Genomic DNA, 22,489 nt, shown 5'->3' with positions numbered 1-22,489 from the left:
ATGGCTGCTGCTCAGGCCTACACTGCCCCTGAGCAGGTCAATGTCCAGGCCAGCCTGATCTCCGATCCCAAGATGGTCGCCGGAAAGACCGTTGACTATATCATTGCTGGCGGTGGTCTAACTGGCCTAACTGTTGCCGCTAAGCTGTCTGAGAACCCTGAAATCAACGTTCTGGTCATTGAAAAGGGCTTCTATGAGTCTAATGATGGGCCGATAATCGAAAACCCCAACGACTATGGTCACATCTTCGGTAGCTCGGTAGACCAGAACTATCTTACCGTTCCTATGGCCATAAATAACCGCACGCTGGACATTAAGTCTGGCAAAGGTCTCGGTGGATCTACTTTGATCAACGGTGACTCCTGGACTGGTGCCGACAAAGTCCAGATTGATTCCTGGGAGGCTGTCCTTGGTAACCCTGGCTGGAACTGGCACAACCTAAACGAGTATATGAAGAAGGCAGAGCTCGCTCGCTACCCGACTCCCACCCAAATTGCTGCCGGTCATTTCTTCAACGCTTCCTGCCACGGATTCAATGGCACTATTTCCGCTGGCCCCCGTGACGATGGCCGGTCCTACTCTGTCCTCATGAAAGCCCTGATGAACACCACCGCAGCCATGGGTATTCCCACACAGGTTGACTTACTTTGTGGCCATCCTCGCGGTGTCTCCATGATCTACAATAACTTGTTACCGGATCAGACCCGTGCCGATACTGCACGGGCCTGGCTTCTTCCAAATTACCAGCGCCCCAACTTACACGTTCTCACTGGCCAGGTCGTTGGCAAAGTCCTTTTCAACCAGACAGCAGCCGGCCCTAGGGCCGTTGGTGTTAACTTTGGTACTAATAAGGCCGTTAACTTCGACGTCTATGCTAAGCACGAGGTCCTGTTGGCCGCCGGATCTGTCATCTCCCCGTTTATCCTCGAGCATTCTGGTATTGGCATGAAGTCCGTTCTCGACCAGTTCAACATTACCCAGCTTGTCGACCTTCCCGTAGGTCTTAATATGCAGGACCAAACTACCACTACTGTTCGTGCACGCGCCAAGCCCTCCGCTGACGGCCAGGGCCAAGCCGTGTACTTTGCCAACTTCACAGAAGTCTTCGGTGACTATAGCCCTACGGCAACCAGTATGCTCAACACCAAGCTGGATCAGTGGGCCCACGAAACAGTTGCCCGCGGTGGCTTTCACAACGTTACTGCGCTCAAGATTCAGTATGAGAACTACCGTAATTGGCTCCTCAATGAGAACGTTGCCTACGTCGAGCTCTTCATGGACACCAATGGCAAAATTAACTTTGACTTGTGGGATCTCATTCCCTTCACCCGCGGCTCCACTCACATTGCCCATGCCGACCCCTTCCTCCAGTCATTTAAGAACGATCCCCAGTTCTTGCTGAACGAGCTTGACCTTCTTGGTCAAGCTGCTGCTTCTATGCTTGCACGTAAGCTCCAGAACAGTGGCGAGATGTCTAACTATTTCAATGGTGAGGACATCCCCGGTGCCGACCTCTTGCCGTACAACGCCACCCTCGGCGACTGGGTCGAATATGTGAAGCAGAATTTCCGTGCTAACTGGCACGCTGTATCCACTTGCTCCATGATGCCCAAAGAGCTTGGTGGCGTTGTTGACTCTACCGCTAAGGTCTATGGCACCCTTGGGCTTCGTGTTATTGATGGTTCAATTCCGCCTACCCAGGTATCATCCCATGTCATGACTGTCTTCTATGCTATGGCTTTGAAAATTGCGGATGGCATTCTCGCGGATTATCAAAAGTCCTAGGGGTTCAATCTCTAGGACAACGGCCCGAGGTCTGCGTATGTCTGTCCATAGTTTTGCGTTGAGTGTTTGTGGTTGAGGTGCGCCTTGTCTTCTCTAGGGTGCTAACCCGGTCAACTTTAATATAAGGACTGTATCCACATCTTGTTCTTGCCTGTTCTCTTCCTGTCTATATTACAGGAAATTAAAAAAAATAAAAATAAAAAACATATAACAGCCAAAAGTATGGCCGTCCTCACCTAGCGCCCATCGTTCGGTGCTGGGCGCCTCGCCGCTTTACCAGGTCCCGCTTCAGGGTGCTTCGGGCGGCTTCAGGCGGTAGTTCGCCTACCTAAACATTCTATACCCGAAGACCGGCTAGGGTATAAGGTAGGCTGGTAAAAGTCGTATTTATACCTTTAGTATAGGAGCGGTTAGCATAGAGAGCGACGATAGATAAATTGTAAATACGCGATAGGAGCGTCTAGTCCTGGTCCTTACCATTTAGCCCCCTCGCACCCTACCCTATTAACCTAGCGAGTAATATATACCTTTATAATAACCAAGGATAAGGACCTAATCGATAACTTTACCTTCGTCGTGGATTTCGATAAGTATAATAACTTAGAAATCCTATGACGTCATGAGCTGACCCATGGAGTGGTAGAGTACACGAGCCCGCTGGATTACTCATTCCAGAGTGGTGCGCTAAACGAATCGCTTGCTGACGTCTTTGGGATAATGATCAAGCAATGGGGAAATGACCCAGCCAACCCACAGACTGCAGAGCTTTCAGACTGGCTCATTGGAGAGGGTATCTGGGCGAAAGGTGTGAACGGCAGAGCTTTACGAGATATGAAAGCACCGGGTACTGCTTATAACGATGAAAGAGTTGGATCAGACCGCCAACCAGGTCACTGGAAGAATTTCCAGAAACTTCCGCTTTCTGAAGATAAGGGCGGTGTTCATATCAATTCCGGCATCCCTAATCATGCGTTCTACTTAGCTTCTACATTGATTGGTGGTTACTCTTGGCAAACTGCCGGGCCCATCTGGTACAAGGCTCTAACTTCTGGCAAGCTCAGGCAGAACGCTTCGTTTAAAGAATTTGCTGAGCTTACGATTTTGAATGCTGATGACCATGAAGATAAAATCAAAGAGGCTTGGAAGCGGGTGGGATATCCATTCGGTGAAGCCAGAGATGAACTGTGAATGGCCGCTCTGACTTTTCTTTCATATGGCTCATTTCCTGTCTGAATGTTCGAGCTTGGATTTCTGTAATTTGAAGGTATATTTTCAAGATCGATACTAGTTAAGCCCCTTTTTGCAATCATTCCCTTGTGCATTGTTCAAAATTCCCCTGCAACCCCCGCCTTTATCCCAATGAATTCAATTTCTAGGTAAGAATAAAAGAGAATCTACAATCTAGAAACAAGTGGGAGGTTGGTTTGACCGCAGGCTCGCGGGGCTTTATTCGACTTTATTCAATCCATGGGTGCGAAAAGTCTTTGGTGACTCAACTCAAAAGTCAGAATCCCTTTTTCTCGATAATTAGTAAAGCATTTTTACGGATTAAGCGATTGACTGTTGTGAGTGTGCCATGTAGAGAGAGCATAATTATAGATAATAACAAATGCTAGGCTCCATACTGCGAACATGTGTAGAAAGTAAAGCAAAACGACTTTCAAAACTTGATGTTTAGTAACCTGCCATCGCAATACCTGGAAACGTTTTCGAAGTACATCACGTACCTCAACTCCCGCCCAAAAATCCCATCTCCTCATCCATTTGAGGCCCATTTCCTTTCGCTTTGTAAGTGGCTGGTCCTTGGCCTTGACCATCTTCCGTATCTATCGCATACTATTGACTGGAACTTTGATCCCAGAAGCAAACGTATCCGGTTGGTTGCCCTCAATCAGTTGCTCGGCTGAAGCATATCTCTGAAAGGTCTCCTTCAATACAGGACCAATTCCGTTCTCGAGGACGCAGCTTTTATCATATTTTAACAAGACTGAGGTATCTTGAATGAAGTCCAGGACTTTGGAAATTTCAATCATGCTTCCCCTAAGTCGCTGTGGTAGCCCTCTCCCCTTTAGAAGGGCTAAAAGTCCAGCGCACGACGTGTTTATAGCTCCAAGGACTGTTATTGCCACCATGTGGTCGGCAGCTGACGGTCCTAGTGCTGTAATGACTGCGCCAATGATCACTTGCACCAGTGTGAGCAAATTGAAAGCAAAGATGCTGAGCCCATATTGCAGTTTCAGATGCTTTTTTTCTGGATCAGCTTTTTCCGTAAATCGGATGTCGCGGCCATGTATGCTTGGTAGACATGCTGCTCTTTGGGGGAGGTTTGTGGTGAAGGCTGATGAGACTCAGACATGGCTTCTGTTAGGGATCAAAGTTTGGCCTGGGGAACAAGAGACCTTTGTATCATTTTATATCTGCGGATCCTTTTCCATCTATCATTTCCAAGGGTTTACTCCTCGGTGATATTGAAAACATCTACTAAGGTTCGGTCATACCTTGGGATATCTTGAATAGGAACCGCTCTCTCCCTATTTACTGTTCTAAACTTGCCCGAACTACATAAGCAATTCAACTTACATGTACAGGCACTCTACAGGTGGAGCCAGAAGTTGTACCTATTGACTAAATAGCGAAGCTGGCGAAAAAAGCCATGTCTGAACTGTACACCCGGGCATTCTTCTCACTAAAGATTATCTGCTGTGAAATATGTCGTGTTTCCGAAAAAGATTTTTCATATTGGTCTATCGAGCGACTCTTACGGAAATAAATGTGCCTAAATGGTTCAATGTAACCAAAAGTCCGCTTGAACATCGAACTAACACTGCTTCGCATTGTCATTGCACTTGTTTCCTGGGCTCTGGATTATTTAGTCAATTTCCGTAATCGAACATAAAGGAAAGAAAGTGAAATCCAAAATTTTTCGTTCAATACACTGCAAAATCAACTTGGAACCCGTTTCATCTTCCTCTCGCACGCTTCTGTCTGTAGATTTAGAAACTAGGGGCTATATTTTGTTAGTTATCTAATTAAGAGGAAGTGAATTACAAAAGGCACTCACCGATACTGTAGATTGCCCCCGTAGTTGTAGATATGCTCGGCCAGATTCACATCTCTTTCAGCATAATCATCCCCAAAATCTCCACGGAGATAAGCGTGTAGCACAGGCACATGCTGTTGGCCTTCAATACCAAACCTCACACCCACTGCTTTCTCAGTGAAATCATGCCCACCCCATTTGAAAAAGCCCTGGTGTCATATTAATTGGTATCTGTTCTTATATATGAGCGTATACAAAACACCTACATGTTCGTCCCCAAGAAAATCATCCAGACGTATTTCGCTTCTTCTGTAGGCCCACGGGTCCTCGTTGAATCTGCATTCGCCATATAGGTAGGTGTCTGCACCATCAGAGCGAATGCCAAGATTCTTAGTTCCGTTCATGTTGAAAGATCTGACCCGTGAATTGAGATACTGTCAGAACTGGAGTGTCCTCGTATCCGATCAATATAGTTAAATTGAATCGTTCATGACCTTCTTCGATGATCTACGTAGAATTTATAGATGAATTCATGCGGGGTTCATGCAATAATTAATGACAATATTTGAAAATGCGTTTCTAATCTTTACTAATGTGATGCAATACTCAACCGTGGATTTAGATATACGGGAAAGCTTATGGCTGTTTTTACACTTCCAGAGATACTATTTGAGATAATATCAAGGATTAAATTGCACATTAGATTAGAGCTGGTCTAGCCATGTCGGAAGTGAGGAGTCGATAGTCTAGATGTTCTTCGAACCACTCGGCTACCGAGTAGATGACACAAATGACCCATTCAATGGTCAATTGTTCCAACCCAGATGATATAGCGTGGCGCTCTAAGCAAACAAAATTAGACATGTATATGCGGCTGTCAATTTACGTGATAGTGTTCCCGAGTCTCGGCCAGCCCCGAACCATACCTTCCTCTTTAGGATGAGCCACTCGTGAAGTCACGGATCAGCAGACACTATTGCGTATGTTGTTATCCGTTTGCATCACGATCTAGAAGTTCTTGGCAATTTCTTCTAATTCTCGGTTCTCATCAAGAATGCCAAGAAATTACGACTGGCTCAAAAGACCGGCGAATGAGTTCTTAAGTTGATGGTGCGAATATGCTCCTGCTTTATCTTTGTCCTTACTGATGTCATGATGTCTGGAAACCTAGAGCGCAGATCGTATAAGTTGTCTCCGTCGTACTTTTAGCTAGCAGCTACGGGCTGAATAGGACCATGCCAAGAACTAGACAAGTGCGAATAGAGATTGGTAGAAAATATGAAATGGAAAAAAATATCTTAAAAAGAGAGAAATCAAAGGTAGGCTTAAGCGGAACGATCCTCGGATGACTGAGTGTGGATTGAAGAAATTAGCCAGGTCGAAATACTCCTTACTTGGCTAAGGTTTACGGTACGAACATCGCAATGCTAAGGGATCCAAATCATTATACAGAACACAAGGTTCGTTTCGAGCTTGAGAGTCGTCGTGTTGTATGAACCCTATCAGGGCTGCTTTCACAGCTGAGAACAACCGAGTGCGTGGCATCTAGGCCTCACTGCTCTAATGGCTTCGCGCAAGACATACATGTCCCTTGGCGGAGTTCTGGTATTGATACTCTTTACATCATATGGCGGTATGAATTTACCCTTAGTTATTTAAACTGCTAAAGAATATGCAAATTCACATCAGGAGTTTATCCACTCGTGATTTGTTCACGACATCTGATAACTTCATTCACGTCATTAGTTTTGTACACGCCACATCTAAAGAACGAATCTAGAATCAATGCTCTAGACTCTCGACCTCGCCAAAAAATCAGGTCGCCGAGCAAGCCCGAACCCAAAGCCCGCCAAGTAGCACAGATAACCTTAATATATACTATGCTATGTAGATTTATACGTTAATTGCGTATATTACATGTAGTTCTGTAGTCTTAAAATGCGGGGAATGCTCCATATGATTGACAGTGTTCGGAAAGAGAGACCGTCCAAGTGACTGGTGCAACCAAGCGTTTAAACCTGGTGGTCAAATTATTACAAATCACATATTCTACCCTTTCTTCGCGCAGCCTCAGCCGACTTTATAGTTAAGATTATAGAATTTCTCCCGTCGCTAAGAACTTGCGTTCATATATATCGCGAGATAGCGGACCTTTTTCAAGGTATATACAGTCTCTCGCCCTTAGTGCTACGCGTTTAATCAGGCTAGTCTTGGTTACTTCCGGTGTTCAAAAAAGTCATGTCTGAATTCTCTCCATCGAATACTGAATAATCCACTGAATTCATGTCTATAATAATATTTTCAAGTTCAAGGTTTTGTTGCGGGATTCACAGACTGGACCGCCGTATGATTGGTAGTGAGTTAGACGTCTTTGGCAATTGGTCTCATGAGTTCTTCGACGTTGTTTCCTTTGCTCAGCCTGCGTAGGACCTTCAAATATCGTTTCTCTCACGTATTGATATCACCGGGTATAATCTTCTCAAAGATGACTCTTTCAAGTTTCAAGCCTTTGCATCATAGGCGTCAATTTTCTTCTCTAAGGCGTCGCAGCTTCTTCGGGTATTGTGTATTTTCTCGATTCTAGAGGGTTTCTGCACGTCTCAAAAGTATGGAGAAGGATTAGGAGCTGGCGTTTAACAACTTCGAATGTTGCTGATAACTTGACGACATTCTGAGCACTATGGTAGGTCTTTATTCAGGCATTGAGGAGGGAAAGGATGGCCGAGATACCACTAATCACGTCTAGGTCTTACATCCTAATAGGAGTGGTGAAAGTACTGTAGACAGTGGTTAAATTGAGGGCTTAGAATCAAAAACACAGGATGCCACGCTCTAGGGTAGTTACAAGAGAGAGGAGAGGGGACGGAGGCTTACCATAAAATACAAATCGCCAACCGCAAAAGTAATGCAGATCCCTTTGTCATGTACCTAGGCAGAATTCACACGTGTCTAAACTTTATTCATTAGGTGTGATAGCACTACATTGGTTCATTTTCCACGGACATAGTTAGAAGCACTAATTATTTAATAGGCGGTTATGTGCGGCGAAAGTATGCCATGACAGTATTACAGCCACAGCCAGAATTCCATACGCAGGGGCGGGACGAGCACCCGAAAAGCAGAGCGTCTGCAATTCATAGTTGACTAAATACTATTAAGTGAATATCTACCAGATTGTCGTAGGTGACAACGCGGGAACCCACGGCCTGATGTTCCACGGATGTCAAGCCCAGGGCCTTCATCGTAGTGGCTAATCCGGGAGAACAGAAAAGGTAGTTAGTCAAGGAATTCAATTTTATTTGGTGAAGTACGTTATGTATTGAGCTATGGAGAGCTCTTCAATTGTGTTTGTTTGTATTTGAGTGAGCTATTCGTTCTGCACCTCTTCTTCGGTCAGAATATTCACTGCGTCCTTCGAGAAAACCTAGTTAAGCCGAGACCTAGCTGTTGCAAGGTTGTAATGGCCACGGTGAATCTGTTCTCCATGATAAGTTCTGATCAACATCAGTTCAGGCCACCAAGAAAAAGCAAATAGAAGGCTTAATCGGGGAGGAGGGTGGATGAGAGGGATAATTTAGCCGAGGGTCCACGTCATCGCTAAAGGGCCTTCCGGGCAATTGGATGAAGAATAGAGGGCGTTCAGGGAAAGCACCCTGAGGGGTCTAAAGGTAAAGCCGCCAGGACGAATGTCCCGACGAATGGCAAAAAACGAGTGAACACGGACATTCAACAGCCAAACTATGGCGATGCTCACCTAGCGCCCATGGTTCGCTGCTGGGCGGCTCGCCGCCTTACGTGGCCGGCCTTGAGGCGGTTTCGGACGGATATAGGCTGCAGTTCACCCCCCTAAATATTCTTCACCTAGCGGCCTAAATCCCTGCCCTGAAAATGTGCTTTTGTACGTTTTGATTCAAGGAAAGATTTCGCTATGCGGGAGCTGACACTATGTCCCTCCCCCCTTAGGCAGTGCCTGCCATTTGAGGACCGTCGTCAGGATCGAAGTATCCCTAATTGGTAAAAATAAAAACTAACCTGATATGTAAGCGTCAAGAAACTATTCATTCCGAGGTTACTTCATGGGATACTAGAATCTCACTAGCCTTTTTACCCTACATGTTGTTGAAGATAGGCTACAGTGCACACTGGAAAATTGACGAGAGTGTAAGGAGGATTAATTGCTAAGGGCGAAGAGGTCTAGATAGCTACGAGTGGGGCCGATCCGCTTGGCGGATGTGACACAGTCTATTTCCAACACATGTACTCCGTAAGGTCGTTTATCATTGCTTAGTCGATTTTTTTCATTCCTTCAACCGATCGCCAGCCAGAGTATCGCGCATCGGTTGGCTTCTTCTAGCAATCTCTGGTCGATCTCCTGCTCCGCCTGGAGTAGCTCTATTAGTTCCGCATGGCGGTTCTGGCAGCGTTGATAACAAGTTTGAACCTAGACCTGACTGACTGACGTAGTTAGTTAGTTAGTCAGCTGAAGGGGCGATTAATCAGAGACCCCTGAGTGGCTTTGAGAGAGTGATGATGTGGGTGGGTCTTGGATGCGGGGTAGCTCATGCGAATATCTGCGACCTTCGGCCGAAGCCTCGGCATCGGTCCTCTCAGTGTTTGTCGAGCTGCACTAAAACTAGCTATTCGTGAAACTGTTCTTTTTGAATCACATACTTGCCACATCCAACGTCATGATGTTAAATTGAAGTTACACCCTCAAAGATGTCGACACAGTATCGCGAAGTATGTCAAGAAAGGCTGTTGGAAAATAACGGCCAACTCTTGAAGGATTCTGGATTCCAGCCGTCATCCTACCAGGTGTATGATGCCAGCGCGTCGCACAGCTATGTTACAGCAAGATTCAAGCATTTGATGACTGAAGACGGCCACGCCGTGATCACAGGAAGAGATGCGACATCATTTCAGTATTGTGGGGATGAGCCGATTCAAATTCCTGGAGCCATTCAGAGCTTTGGCGTGATGATCGCGCTGCAAGAAGAAGCCGCCAACCGACTTGTGGTCCGTGTGGTCAGCGAGAACTCCTACGAGCTTATCGGCTATTCTGCAGCGCATTTATTCGAACTAGAAAGCTTTTGCGACATCCTGTGTATTGATCAAGCAGAGGAGCTATTGAAACATGTGAAGTTTGCTCGTGACAATGTTTTGAACCTCAGTGTGGATGGCCCTGAGGTTTTCTCACTGGCGATTGTCTCGACCTCCGGCGAAATGCGTCACTTTTGGTGTGCTTCGCATATCGCACAAGCCCGGAATGAACTCATTATCTGTGAGCTTGAGCTGAAAGATGACAAGATCAACCCACTGAATGATAATGGACCCACTTGTCCGCCCTATCCAATATGCACTCTCGGTTATCTCCCCACTATTGAGCAATTTAGTGCCAGCACTACAGTGGTCAGTCAGCCACTCCGAATGCTCCACAGTCTTCGACATTGCAAGGATGAGGCGGCAGTGGTGGAGGTTTTCAGTCTTTTGTCCCAGATTCAGGAGCAATTAGGCTCGATCAGCGACCTTGATACCTTGCTCAACACAGCTACGGGAGTCATCAAGGATATTACGGGATTCCACAAAGTTCTGATCTATCAATTTAATGGCATGTGGAATGGCCGTGTTGTTGCTGAATTGGTCGACCCCAGAGCAACTGTTGACTTCTATAAAGGGCTTCACTTTCCGTCATCCGATATTCCAGCACAGGCCCGTGAGCTATATATGATAAATAAAGTTCGCCTCATCTATGATCGTGACCAAGAAACATCACGGCTAGTATGTCGAACACTGGAAGATCTGGAAATGCCCTTAGACATGACACATTCATATCTTCGTGCTATATCACCTATCCATATCAAGTACCTCACCAACATGGAAATACGGTCCTCTATGTCAATCAGCATCACCTCTCGTGATAAGTTATGGGGCTTAATATCCTGTCATTCATACGGGAATAAGGGTATACGCGTCGCATTTCCAATTCGCAAGATGTGTCGTCTAGTAGGCGACATAATCTCTAGGAAAATTGAATCCCTTTCCGACGCATCTCAGATACAAGCTCGGGAGTTATTAAGTACGCTCCCTAGCCAAACTAACCTATCAAGGTACATCATTACGTCCCCGGATGATTTAATGCAGCTTTTTGATGCAGACTACGCCGCTATCTCTTTATGTGATGAACGGAAAATTATTAGCAAAGAAACAGAATCGCCTGAAGTCCTTACTATTTTGGCATTTCTCTCGGCACAGGAACTAAACTCCGTGGTCGCCTCTCACAATATCACCAATGACTTTCAAGGACTACGTTATCCTCCGGGCATCAACACTATATCTGGAATGCTATATATGCCTTTATCCGCCGATGGCAGGGACTTCATGGTCTTCTTGCGCAAGGGTCAAGAAGCGGAAATTACATGGGGAGGCAATCCTTATTATACCACGAAGCTTAAGGAGACAGCAAACCACTTGGAGCCCCGTAACAGTTTTGCAGCATGGCGAGAGACAATTCGGGGTCAATCCCGTGAGTGGTCGAAAGATGATTTGGATACAGCCGCTGTATTGTGCCTCGTTTACGGGAAATTCATAAAAGTAAGGCGCCACACAGACTCAGCGTTGCGAGACTCCTATATCATCAAGGTGTTGCTGGAAAATCCCGCTCATATGTTTCACTCGCCGCTAAATGCAATCATCGAAGATCTTGAGACTTCACTAAGAGGTGCTCTCGATGCGGACACTCAAGAAAGCTTGGAAAGGTCGTATCCTGCTTCCAGATCTTTAGTTTTTATCATCAATGATCTTTTGGATATGTCCAATACCAAGAAAGGACAAAATCTTGCCTCTCTCACAAGGGAGCAACACGGTTTTACTGATCTTGGAATTCCTTCGAGTGAATTCAACTTGGGTATACATGCATGGTGTATCGATGTGATCTATGAGCCCCCCTCAAAGTTGAATCCTGATATACAAGGCTTTTTCCTGGTCGAATGGCAAACTTTTAGCTTACAAGGCCAATCAATGTAGGGTTTCACTCACTCCTGGGAGCTTGTTCTGAGCTAACCGACTTTCAGAAGCGACATTGGCGCCGTGTGGGTGATGGTCGCTGGTCGTCGCCTAATTCCAGCAGGTGGAAATTTCCACGAACTCTTGAAAGATTCATTTGTTATTCAATGGATTCAGGATTCCGCAACAATTGGCGGTATATATGTCGTTCGGGCGATGAAGTAAGTTCTAGAGTCCTTAACTTCCTGGTCGAATCTAATCAAAGTCCGCTCCAGCCATACTGAGGCAACGGGTAGGCTGTGCTACAACATGTCTGTTCTTTGCCCGAATTCACAAGAAAGTAGTTCTCTGCTGATGTTGAGAAGGGTCTTCACGATACGACAAGCATATTCATTAGGTAAATTGGATCAAACAGCGATTCAGGTGGTGGCGGATTGGTCGACCATCCAGAGTACCATCCTACAGGTCTGTTATTCATGAGAAGAAATGAAAAGTCTTCGAGGCAGAGTTTCCTCCCCAGATCAAACTGAATGCTTGATCTGCTGAAGAGAAAACCAGTCCTACGCAAGGAGAAAAAGCAGAACGAGAAACTTGTCAAACTTGTCTTGTCTCTTTTTTCTATCAACAGAGGAGATGGCTATTTAGCCATTGACTATCTAGAACACAATCTACTGATCAGCAAAACAGGAAGGAGACTTAGTCTATAATCCAGACCAATTCGACGGAAAAAGAGACCCTCTGCACGAACGACCAGGAGAGAGGAAGATCAAGTCTGCACGACCAAAAGGGAAGAAACGGAAACACACAAAACCTATCGGGTCCAAACTTCAACCGGTTGGAGCTGGTTCTGGAGATGAAGAAGGCCCAAAGGCTGGAGACTCCATCAGATGCGGTAAAGCGAACCAATAAGAGAATTTCAAGAGAAAGTGATAAACATCAATCTCAACCAAATAGATACCTAGTACACCTGCCTTGGCACGAATATTGGCCGAGCTCCCGCTCCTCTCACCCACGAGAGTGCCCTGAGATCTCTTTCTTCTAGTAAATTCTACGACCTCAACCACATATTGGTTAATATAAGATCTTGGGCCTATGCTGAAATTCTTTGGATATGTGTGCTCATGAACACTCAGTCACCCATAAAGGTGCAAAATAAGCCCCGTGACTAGCAGAATAGCACTTACCATTCTGTTCCATATCTCGTCGCGAGTAAAAACCTCTATCTCACAATAATTACAATGTTCTGTTTGGAACCATAGAGAAAATTTTGCACGTTCTTGCAGATATGCTTCAAAAAGTTCGACTTGGAGGTTCCTTTCAGCTTCACAAGACGCATATGTATTGAAGATATGAGAAGCTGAGAGTCTAGCAATGGCGCCATCCGATTCTATACCTCCACCGTGTGTTACAGTAGGACCATGGTTCCAGTCATTCACATGAACAGCAATTGGCACACCAACAAGTCTTCTAGGTATCTTCATGGATTTATCCGGTATGCCAAAGGAACTCATTGAAACGCCGCCATCTAAAGAATTAACTGAGGGTGTGTTTGGTGTTCGCTCAGGCGATTCGTCGCCTTCAGAGGTTTCAGGGACGTCTCCTTGTACATCCAAGGGCCGAAGATGTTAGCGATAAGGCGCACGAACCTCCATACCATCTTAGTACCACATGTGGGGTCGACGATATGTTTCATCACATTGCACACCCGATCGGATTATTGCTGAGCTTGGCGAAGATTATATCTGCTTTGAGATAGAAGAAGCGACTGGCCTGATGAACGACCCTCCGCCATTTACGACCCGTGATCTACAATTACGCTTATTCTCATAAGAACGATGGATGCCAAAGTACGCCTCGGCGACCGCCGCTTCACCACATGCTTAGGAGCTTCTGGCGTACCCGCCGGCCTCGGAGGCCCATGAGACCAAGAAGGCACTGGAAGTGCTTCAGTTTGGTCAGGCCCTATTTTGTTTCTTACTTAGACCCGCAAATATGAGACCGAATATTCGATGAGGCATACGTCTTGATCGCAGGTAGTTCAACCGTAGATCCATCAGATCTGGCCTTCTTAGTGATGAGACGAGGGCAATGGCTTTGTCCTACGGGTCAGTTAGCAAACGCGAACCACGCGAGGACGCTCCGCCCTGAGCGAACAGGCGCGTGTCTTCAAGAAAGCCCAGTCTTCCAAGTGCCATGTGGAGCTTGGGGTCGTGCCAAATTTATGCTACAAATACTCGAGAAATGTAGAAAGACGGCACTCAGTGCGATTGTGCTTGATGTCTCACGATGAAAAATGACGGTCTTGTCCTTAGCTTCTTCTTTGACTTCAGCGACACTATAAGCAAGACTGTATGACATGCCACAATCGCTTGCTTTCTATTCATCAGGTGGGGTTGGCACTGCAAGAGACGATGTTCTCCTGTGAATCAAGGACGTGGCGGAGAATTGATTCCAAGGACAACCTTTATTCCGTTCTGGTTCCATGAAGAAAATCCCTCAAAAATACCAGGGCGTGTGTAATGTTGAAATCAACAGCATTTCCTTCATCCGAACACAGGTTCTCATAGATGTATGAGAGGAAAAAAGTCATAAAGGTATGCGACAATGTAACGTGCTCGAGAGTAGCCTGGATGAGTGCCGCAGGCCGATAGCCCTTCCGAACGGTCTTCTCGAGGCCATAATGCCGTACAAGTCTGATCACTAGGTCTCTTGCCGACTCATGCTGTTGTAGTGTTAATGATAAGTGTATTGCGAAATCTAGAACACCCTCTAGAGAGGATTGGTGACGATGATTCGCCATGTAGGACGGTGGAGTAGGCATGTGATGAGCTGACTCATGCCGGGTTTAACGTCGGCCCGAGTAAATTCCTTACATTGACGGAAAAATGTGGGTGCACCAATAGAATCGATGGTAGGTCGAAGTTACTCAAGCCACTCACTCCCTTACGCTCCATGTCAACGGAAGACTGAAGCTTGATACCGGCAAAACTGCCGCGGGGACAGGCCCCACCCAGAAGGTCTCACTTACATTGAAATCCAGTATTGGGTGGAAATTAAAGCTGAAACAATATTGACCTCATTAAATAGCTAACAAAGTCTACTCACAATGGTGATATCCCTTATCATACTAACAGCTGACAATATCCTCTCTACCGTGGTATCCCCTTTTCCTACGACGTGGAGCGAGCGGACGCATTTCTATAAGCTTTTAAATGTGCGACTGAGAAGTGTATAATAAAGTACAATTGGAACATAAGCGCGAACCAGCATAGTTGAGTTAAGAATGTTATACTCGTCTTCGATTTTGAGTTGACGTCATATCACTCGGGCTCGAATTCGGGCAAAAGTCGGCCCAAAACTTAGGCGCTCATGGTTCAGTTGTCCACGTTGCAGATGGGCCAAGGTATCGTAGTGCCAAATACCGCCCTGAAGCTTAGCTGCTACCATCTCTGGAATACAGGGGGTAAGAAGCCAATGACGGAGGCTTGATGTTGGCAAGATACCAAGATAAGGAGACCGTCATCAGTACAGCCATAAGCACAACATCCAAGGCATATGTTGGCCATTCATGCGACTGAAGGTATCCGCTTTCCCCAGTCTTGTACTCCACGACGCGGTAAACGTTTCGAACAATTATGAGAACACTGCAGAGATAGAGAGAGACAAGCATCGGCTGGAGTCGCAGTTTTGGGTCCACCGTTCTCGCAATATGGACTTGCAAGACTCGTTTATTGAACACGATAGCACAGGAAATGAAGACACAGAAGAATACAATCTGTAGAATGAGTCCGGCAAGAACTGTATTCTGTGCTGTTGATATTTCATCCGCTGTTTTGGCGTTTACAAGTTTCCCAGCACCACTAGCCTGGATGAAGAAGCATAGGATGTCGCCACAGACAAACAGCTTTGTCATAACGTTGATCCGAATAAGGGAAAGGTTCTGGTGTTGCGAAGCACGTATCAGACGACCAAGAAACATATAAATGACGGCAGAGAAGATAACGGGCGCAAGAAGGATCAGTATAATCTGTATGATGTATGGAGCCTTCGCAGATAGATTGTTGTGAGACCAGGCTCGAGCGGCGAGGCCTATCATCTCGACTATCAAACAATAAACCCGTTAGATAACTTTACATATTATATGAACTGTAGTGAAGGACTCACAAATCCCTCCGACAATAGCTGTCACTGTGTACCACTGCCTAGTCGAAATGACCTTCCAAGCATGTAACAGAATAAGGATGAGAAAGATGACAGCGACGACAATCGCTGCGACATTGGATGGTACATAGTATTCGTACAGATTTTGCGAGCCGGTGGACATATCTGATAACGAGCGGTAACCAAGTTGAAGGCAGGATCATAGGAAATAAAATAGTGTACAAGTAAGCAGGGCACATGGTGGTATTTAAGTCTCTCATAGCGAGGAATTACTATCAGAACCTGAAAGTCTTTATGGACCCACTAGAATTTATTAGTTTGCATATTACAGCGTAGACAGCTCCACCATGAAGCGTTTACCTCATATCTCTATCAGGTCCCTATAGTGCATTTGTTCAGAAATAGTCACCCAGTTCAGCTCCCTATCACGAGACGCGTTAGGATAAAGAATGAATTAGATATCTCTTCAACATCATCTAAGGGTATGATAACTACAGCTATTTTCTCGCCCAGATCCTCCAAAGGAAGTTCCTTTCTCGATTCAGGGTCTCTGTTCTCAGGTTATAATAGAGTCTGCGACAAAGGGAACAGGCGAGGAAAATGTGGGGCGGAGTGTTAGCTTTGTGACCCACATCGTATTCGGATCGCGGATGGTTGAGTTATGCAACAAATCATCGAGGGAATAATCATCCACAACGTATATCGTATTCCCTGGACCCACCGCCCTCGTGACCTTTGTTGGTTTGAAAATTTCGATGCACACGCTACCTATTCGGTTTACATCTACCTTTGTTCTACACCAATCTGCAAGATCTCCAAGATCCACCGCTACCATTATTTGAGCCTTTCCGCTCTCCCCCCCCCCGAAATCCAATTATAGTCTACTCAATTGATCGGTTACACTTCGTAATTCGTATCTGTCTGCTTCTTCTTCTTCTTCTTCTTCTAGCTGTACCGGGCTATTGATGCTAGTAATGCTTTCACTTCTGCAAGCTAGCCACGATGCACTTGCTTAATAATTCCCGCCGAACCCACACTAAATCTCGACACGGTTGTGCTACGTGTAAGCAGCGACATGTTAAGGTTTGACTCGTCCTCTGAGTGGTGAAAAGAGACCCTCAAGTTTATCTCCGTTGCCTCGATGTATTCAAGCTAACCGATTAGTGTGACGAGCAACGACCGTTCTGTGGACTTTGTGTGAAACGAGGGTTGACTTGTGTCTATCACACGCCTCAATCGCAAAAAAAGACGCCTACGAAATGCTTTCCCGGCGCGAGCGAAAAATTCGCATCCGATAGCTTTCACCTAAATGGGTCTCCACCCATATCAAGACTACAGGAGATGCAATTATTTTATCATGCCTTCTCCAGCACTGCTCATTCACTAGCAGCCGACGAGACGGACATACGTTTTTGGAAATCGGAGCTGCTACACATTGCAACCATGCATGAATACGTTATTGACGGACTATTAGCCGTCACCGCTCTTCACATGGCATCCTTGAAGGCTGAAGAGTCGTCGTACTGGTTTAAAGTTTCTCTCACCTACCAATCCCGTGCAACGGTCGGCCTAAGGCAAACCCTAGATAGCACTTCCAGGGACTTCCAAGCAGCTTTCGCTGCCTCGGCTCTGATCGTCGTCATGGTTAAAGCTTCTCCCATTTTCCGCAAGGATGAAAACCCCACTAGTCTGCTACAGGAAGTCATGACAATTCGATCTATTCTTAAGGGCTGTGAGGTGATTTTCTCTCATATAGCCCATACCAAAGAGGGCGATAGCATTTCATTGATACGTCGAGATGGTATGCACGAAAAGGTGACAATTTCAGAAGGGTAAGATCTGTACCATGAATTTCTGTTCCCTTTTCGTCTATACCTCCGATAGGCATGCTTACACAAATTTCCAGTGATACTCACGCAGTGATATTACAAAGGTAGGAACATGAGATGATGCATCATCAAGCGTCCCGTGAAAGTGTGAGACTCACAATCGAACTAGGGAAATTCTCCAAAGACTTCCAGAAATCCAAAAGACTATTCATCAGCATCAAGGCCCATCTCAAGAAGCATATCAACAAGCATATAATTTGATCTTGGCAGGCGTCCAAGAATGGCCAGCACAGACCGCAACTTTATTGTGGCCGATGCAAATCAATGATGTACTCATCCGCTTGATCGAGGAAGGGGACCCAATAGCACGCATCCTCCTCTTATACCATGGACTGGCTCTTCACTTGTCCTCAAAAAGGTGGTATCTAAAGGGGGCTGGAAAACGACTGATACTCGGAGTTCTAGAGCGACCTGAACCTGAAATACCGCACAAGTGGAAGGGTTTCACTGACTGGGCCAGAGAGAAAGTTGATGCATGATCTAGACTTCCATTTTATACATACATATCCTTGTCATACAGCATCATAATGTTCGCGCCGATTGCCATCGTGAATAAAACCATGCTAGCCCTCTATCAGCCACATCTCCCTAAGTATGTATAGGGAAAGTCGAAATCGTAGTTGACCTCGGCTTGTACTGTATCCAACACTAAACTTTACTAATACTGATAAGCGCTGTTATTTTTACGTGGCCTGAGAAGTGTCAATTGCCGGTTAGTTAATTTCAGGAGTGCACTAACGTTCGCGACGAGTTTCTCAACGATCCATAGGATTGTCACATTTCGTTTCCTTTCTATTTGGATTTAAGGTGCGCATATGTTACCAACTTGTCGCAGGTCATTGCGGATGCAGATGATGGTCTGTCCAGCCATTTCAGACGTGGTTAAAGATTCGCTCTCTATCATATCACGGATGAAAACAAGCTTTGAAGGCGAGTTCTGGGGCTATGTCACATGGCCTAATAACATTTAGCAGGAAGTTTCAGGGATTTCGCTTATTGTCAGGAAAGGAAAGGTGGGGGGTGAGAAGGTCCCGTACAAATACATTATATTATAGAAAGCGGTCCAAATCAGGGTGCTTAAAATAATATCTAATCGGAAGTCGTATGGTTAGGATTTATTTTCCGGGAATAAGACTAAAGAGTAAGCGGTCAAACTGAACTCGAAAACTACTGTATCTAGACTAAAGGGATAATTTTGTTGCAAGTCGCTTCTTCGCGTCGTTTCACCCAAAGGCCGATGTCACGAACGAACCGCCGCGCGGTATCTACTTTCACGCTATGCTTAACAAAGAAACCAGGGTCTTGATCCTCATAAATCTACATAAGGTCCAAACAATTTTCGAGGGTCACATCGCGTACTTTGTTAATATTGTCCCTTAATTTCTCGTTGCTAACCTGGGATTACTACTATTCAGTATATTCCTTAACGGCGACATCGAGTAGGCCGTTAACTAGGATTGACTTATTCTAGCCAGGGCGGATGGATATAGTATTATTAGTAGGACGATATATCGACTACTAAGATAATCCTACCGGGAGGATAGTGATATTAATCGGAGGGTATATTAATCCTATTATAGTGTTTGATGGTGTCATCGACACCTACGCAGAGGAAGCAGAAAAGAAGGGGAATCTGAATCAATATCTATCTAGACTATGATGAAGATGGATCTAGAGAAAAAGAAGGAAAAGAAGAAGAGAAAGACCTAAATAGGTCTACAAGACAAAGAACAAAGCGTCGGTCCTGGAAAGAACCATCAAACCTACAGAGCAATCTAGGCAGGTGTAAACGGGAGGACGCATGACCAAACGACCGAATAGTCGAGGTCAATAGGGTCGAGTCATCAGTGTTCTCTATAGGCTTCTATTTCTCGTTTAGTCGCTAGTTCTCTTCATTATAGAGTGTCAACATGTGGATGTTGTGGGGTCATGTGACGAAAGACCCACCTACAGAACCCCTCATTGCTTCTAGATCTTCTCTATAAGATCTATCAAACTGACCCTCAACGATGTCGCATTGAATTGCCTACCTAGGCAGGAGACTATCTAACACTCCAATACTCTATCCTTTCTCATGATCTTTTACCATGTTTCTAAGATATAAATACTGCCATGTTTCCTAGCTAAATTGAATCAAGTTTGACATCTTTGTTGATCAAGGACAGAAATCCTCGGCACTTCTTCTGCCACTTCGCCCTGTCTTGGTCGGTCATTCTTCACCTACACGATTGTGGTGCTTTAACTAGTACGCACGATCAACCCTACGCGACCGTGGTGCTTTTACTAGTACGCACTCTCAAGATCTACGACTTTATGGTCACCGCCTAAAGTCCGACATGAATACTGTCATGTTTCCTAGTCAAATTGAATCAAGTTTATCATCCTTTTTGATCTCTCTTCCTGATCAGCGATACTCTTCCACAATCTTGGTTCTTGTATAAGAACGTAAGACCTTTATACTTAGTATTAAGTCCTATCTCTTTATGCATATACTATCTTCTTGTGTATCACCACGACTTTATGGTCACCGCCCTCTAAAGTTCGATAAATATTAATATTATTCCTATCGCTACTAGGACCGTGGAGGCTATTCCTATTCTCGCTAAGGACGTTATAGGAGTAGCGGCGGCGACTATTAATCCTATAAATTCCATAGCTGTAGTAGAGGCTACTCCCGCTATCGCTATTTAGGTACCTACTTTATATTATACTACTATAGATCTAGAGTTAACGTTTATAATAGGCTTTATCCCGATACTATCGTGGTAGTATTAGGCTTATCCTTTATTGCTAGCACGGTCGGGCGAAGGGGCTTCCTAGGTAGCATTTCGGTATACGATGCGGATCCCGGTCTTCGTCGTGCAGCGGCCTAGTTTCGTACCGGGGAGGGGGCGGGACAGTTAGATAGCCGCTGTGCGGGTATAATAACAAAAAATAAGGGGCACCATTCTGATGTTGCTGGGGATATTCCTGGACGACATAGCAGTTAGCATAGAGGGTCATAGGTGGTGCGTAAGTAGTGTATGCTAGGCGTGCTTTGGAAACCTGGATGGATTCATTACAAGAGTTGCACTTGTAGAGCAACATGGTGGGCTGGATGAGAATCGAGGTGAAATTATCTGGGAAATTATTGCTTTCCCTCTATATAAAACACCTTGACCTTGTCAGGCACTAGTGTCCGCGCCTTTACTGAGGATAGGTAGCTTGGACTCTTGTAGTGCGTCGTGGAGGCAGTGTTGACAGGTGCCAAGGCCCGTTATCCTTAAATTAGGTTAAAATAGCCGACTATTTCTACTAGAGGGGCAGAAATGGACCTGAGTATATGAAGGTGCTCAGGAGGAGATTGATCAAATCCGCATAGGATTGAAGCTCGTGTCGGCACTTGGTGAGGGAGGCCGCCTCGTAAGTTCCATAAAATTCTCTTCCATTGGATTTTGACTTGTGTCCTGAGCTGCCGAGACAATGGTAAGGTTGCACCAGTTTCGAGGAGCATTTTATATGGTGCGTATAGTCTTAGCGCCTTGAGGTGTTCAAGATCAGCCGTATTTTCAAATGTTTCGCCCTTTAGTATATGACTCGCATGGGCCGTGTGTTGCAGCACCAGGATTGGTGGATACTCGGAGAACGGAGATAACTATAAAACCGTCTAGATTAGTCATGTTTATGCCCACCTAAATTGCCAGAAAGGGGCTCGTTAGTAATTCAGACTCATTGTGATTCCTATTGGTGCACCTACATGGCTTATTCATCTCTGTTCCAACACCGTGAAAGAGACGCATCAAAAATGGGCAACAATCATCTCTGGCGGTGGTGGTCAGAAGTGACCAATCAACACTACAAACAGAGTGGAGAAGGGTAGACGTCTTTCCGACCGGTTGGTTCCCAAGAGACCCGCCTCACAGAGCCTCGGCTTCATTGACTCACCACCTATGAATCTACGATCACGACCCCCCAATCCAGATGGTACAATGGTGGGCATCGGCAGACATGTCTGAATCTGTGCAGCAGCGCTCTGCCAAGCGTCAACGCGCAAAAGTTCCTTTAGATCAACGCAAACGAGCTGCCAAAGCCTGCACCTCTTGCCGTCTACGCAAGCGACGGTGCATAGTGGGTTCTACGGACAATTGTCGGAACTGTAGAAACAGCAACCTGACTTGCATCTTCGAGGAAGAGAGGGATAGGCCTTATTCATCGGCGTCTCAGTAAGTACAGGATACCACCTATTTCCTTCATTGTAATACGATCTAAATCCTCGCAGCCAGACTAGCATTGACCACGAGGATGTTGTGGCACGCTTTAATATGTTGTATCCAGAGATTGGTCTGAAATCACACCATTCTTCTTTTCTCCTGGAGATACTTATGGACTCGGGCCGAATATCTGGGGAGGAGGGGACTTCAAAGAAGGGCTGTGCGTTTTGCCAAACTGCCAGACACCTGTCGCCTCATGAGTCTACATCCACATCCGAAAACTCTCATCCCAAAGAGGAAGCGCAAAAACCAAGTATGGAGAGAATTGACTCGAAGATTTGCATTTCATCTAACTGACATTCTAGCTGGAGGTGATGATATGTTGGCACATCGAGATTTTCTCGCGTATGCCACTGCAGCAG

General features: G+C 45.6%; 6 protein-coding genes across 6 annotated transcripts; 4 read left to right on the top strand and 2 right to left on the bottom strand.

The window, feature by feature from the left end:
- N7496_008535 (GMC family oxidoreductase) lies at positions 1-1,785 on the top strand (the record flags this gene model as incomplete). Its single annotated transcript, XM_056701454.1, has 1 exon — positions 1-1,785. The coding sequence occupies one exon, from the start codon at positions 1-3 to the stop codon at positions 1,783-1,785; it is 1,785 nt and encodes a 594-aa protein (XP_056553517.1).
- Positions 1,786-2,502: 717 nt separating this feature from the next.
- N7496_008534 (uncharacterized protein) lies at positions 2,503-2,973 on the top strand (the record flags this gene model as incomplete). The annotated part of the gene is made up of 1 exon (XM_056701453.1): positions 2,503-2,973. One exon carries the CDS (start codon positions 2,503-2,505, stop codon positions 2,971-2,973), a length of 471 nt encoding a protein of 156 aa, XP_056553516.1.
- Positions 2,974-4,785: 1,812 nt separating this feature from the next.
- Positions 4,786-5,229, bottom strand: N7496_008533 (CVNH domain-containing protein; the record flags this gene model as incomplete). Its single annotated transcript, XM_056701452.1, has 3 exons — positions 4,786-4,792; positions 4,847-5,034; positions 5,092-5,229. The coding sequence occupies 3 exons, from the start codon at positions 5,227-5,229 to the stop codon at positions 4,786-4,788; spliced, it is 333 nt and encodes a 110-aa protein (XP_056553515.1).
- Positions 5,230-9,544: 4,315 nt separating this feature from the next.
- N7496_008532 (CheY-like superfamily) lies at positions 9,545-11,848 on the top strand (the record flags this gene model as incomplete). Its single annotated transcript, XM_056701451.1, has 1 exon — positions 9,545-11,848. The coding sequence occupies one exon, from the start codon at positions 9,545-9,547 to the stop codon at positions 11,846-11,848; it is 2,304 nt and encodes a 767-aa protein (XP_056553514.1).
- Positions 11,849-15,260: 3,412 nt separating this feature from the next.
- N7496_008531 (RTA1 domain-containing protein) lies at positions 15,261-16,151 on the bottom strand (the record flags this gene model as incomplete). The annotated part of the gene is made up of 2 exons (XM_056701450.1): positions 15,261-15,928; positions 15,992-16,151. 2 exons carry the CDS (start codon positions 16,149-16,151, stop codon positions 15,261-15,263), a joined length of 828 nt encoding a protein of 275 aa, XP_056553513.1.
- Positions 16,152-17,431: 1,280 nt separating this feature from the next.
- Positions 17,432-17,824, top strand: N7496_008530 (uncharacterized protein; the record flags this gene model as incomplete). Its single annotated transcript, XM_056701449.1, has 1 exon — positions 17,432-17,824. One exon carries the CDS (start codon positions 17,432-17,434, stop codon positions 17,822-17,824), a length of 393 nt encoding a protein of 130 aa, XP_056553512.1.
- Positions 17,825-22,489: the final 4,665 nt, after the last annotated feature.

This window comes from Penicillium cataractarum, assembly GCF_028827025.1.
Source record: "Penicillium cataractarum strain IBT 29864 chromosome Unknown utg000007l, whole genome shotgun sequence".
Taxonomy (NCBI): Eukaryota; Fungi; Ascomycota; class Eurotiomycetes; order Eurotiales; family Aspergillaceae; genus Penicillium; species Penicillium cataractarum.
The sequence above is the reverse complement of the archived record's forward strand: the minus strand, read 5'-3'. Positions and strand labels throughout refer to the sequence as shown.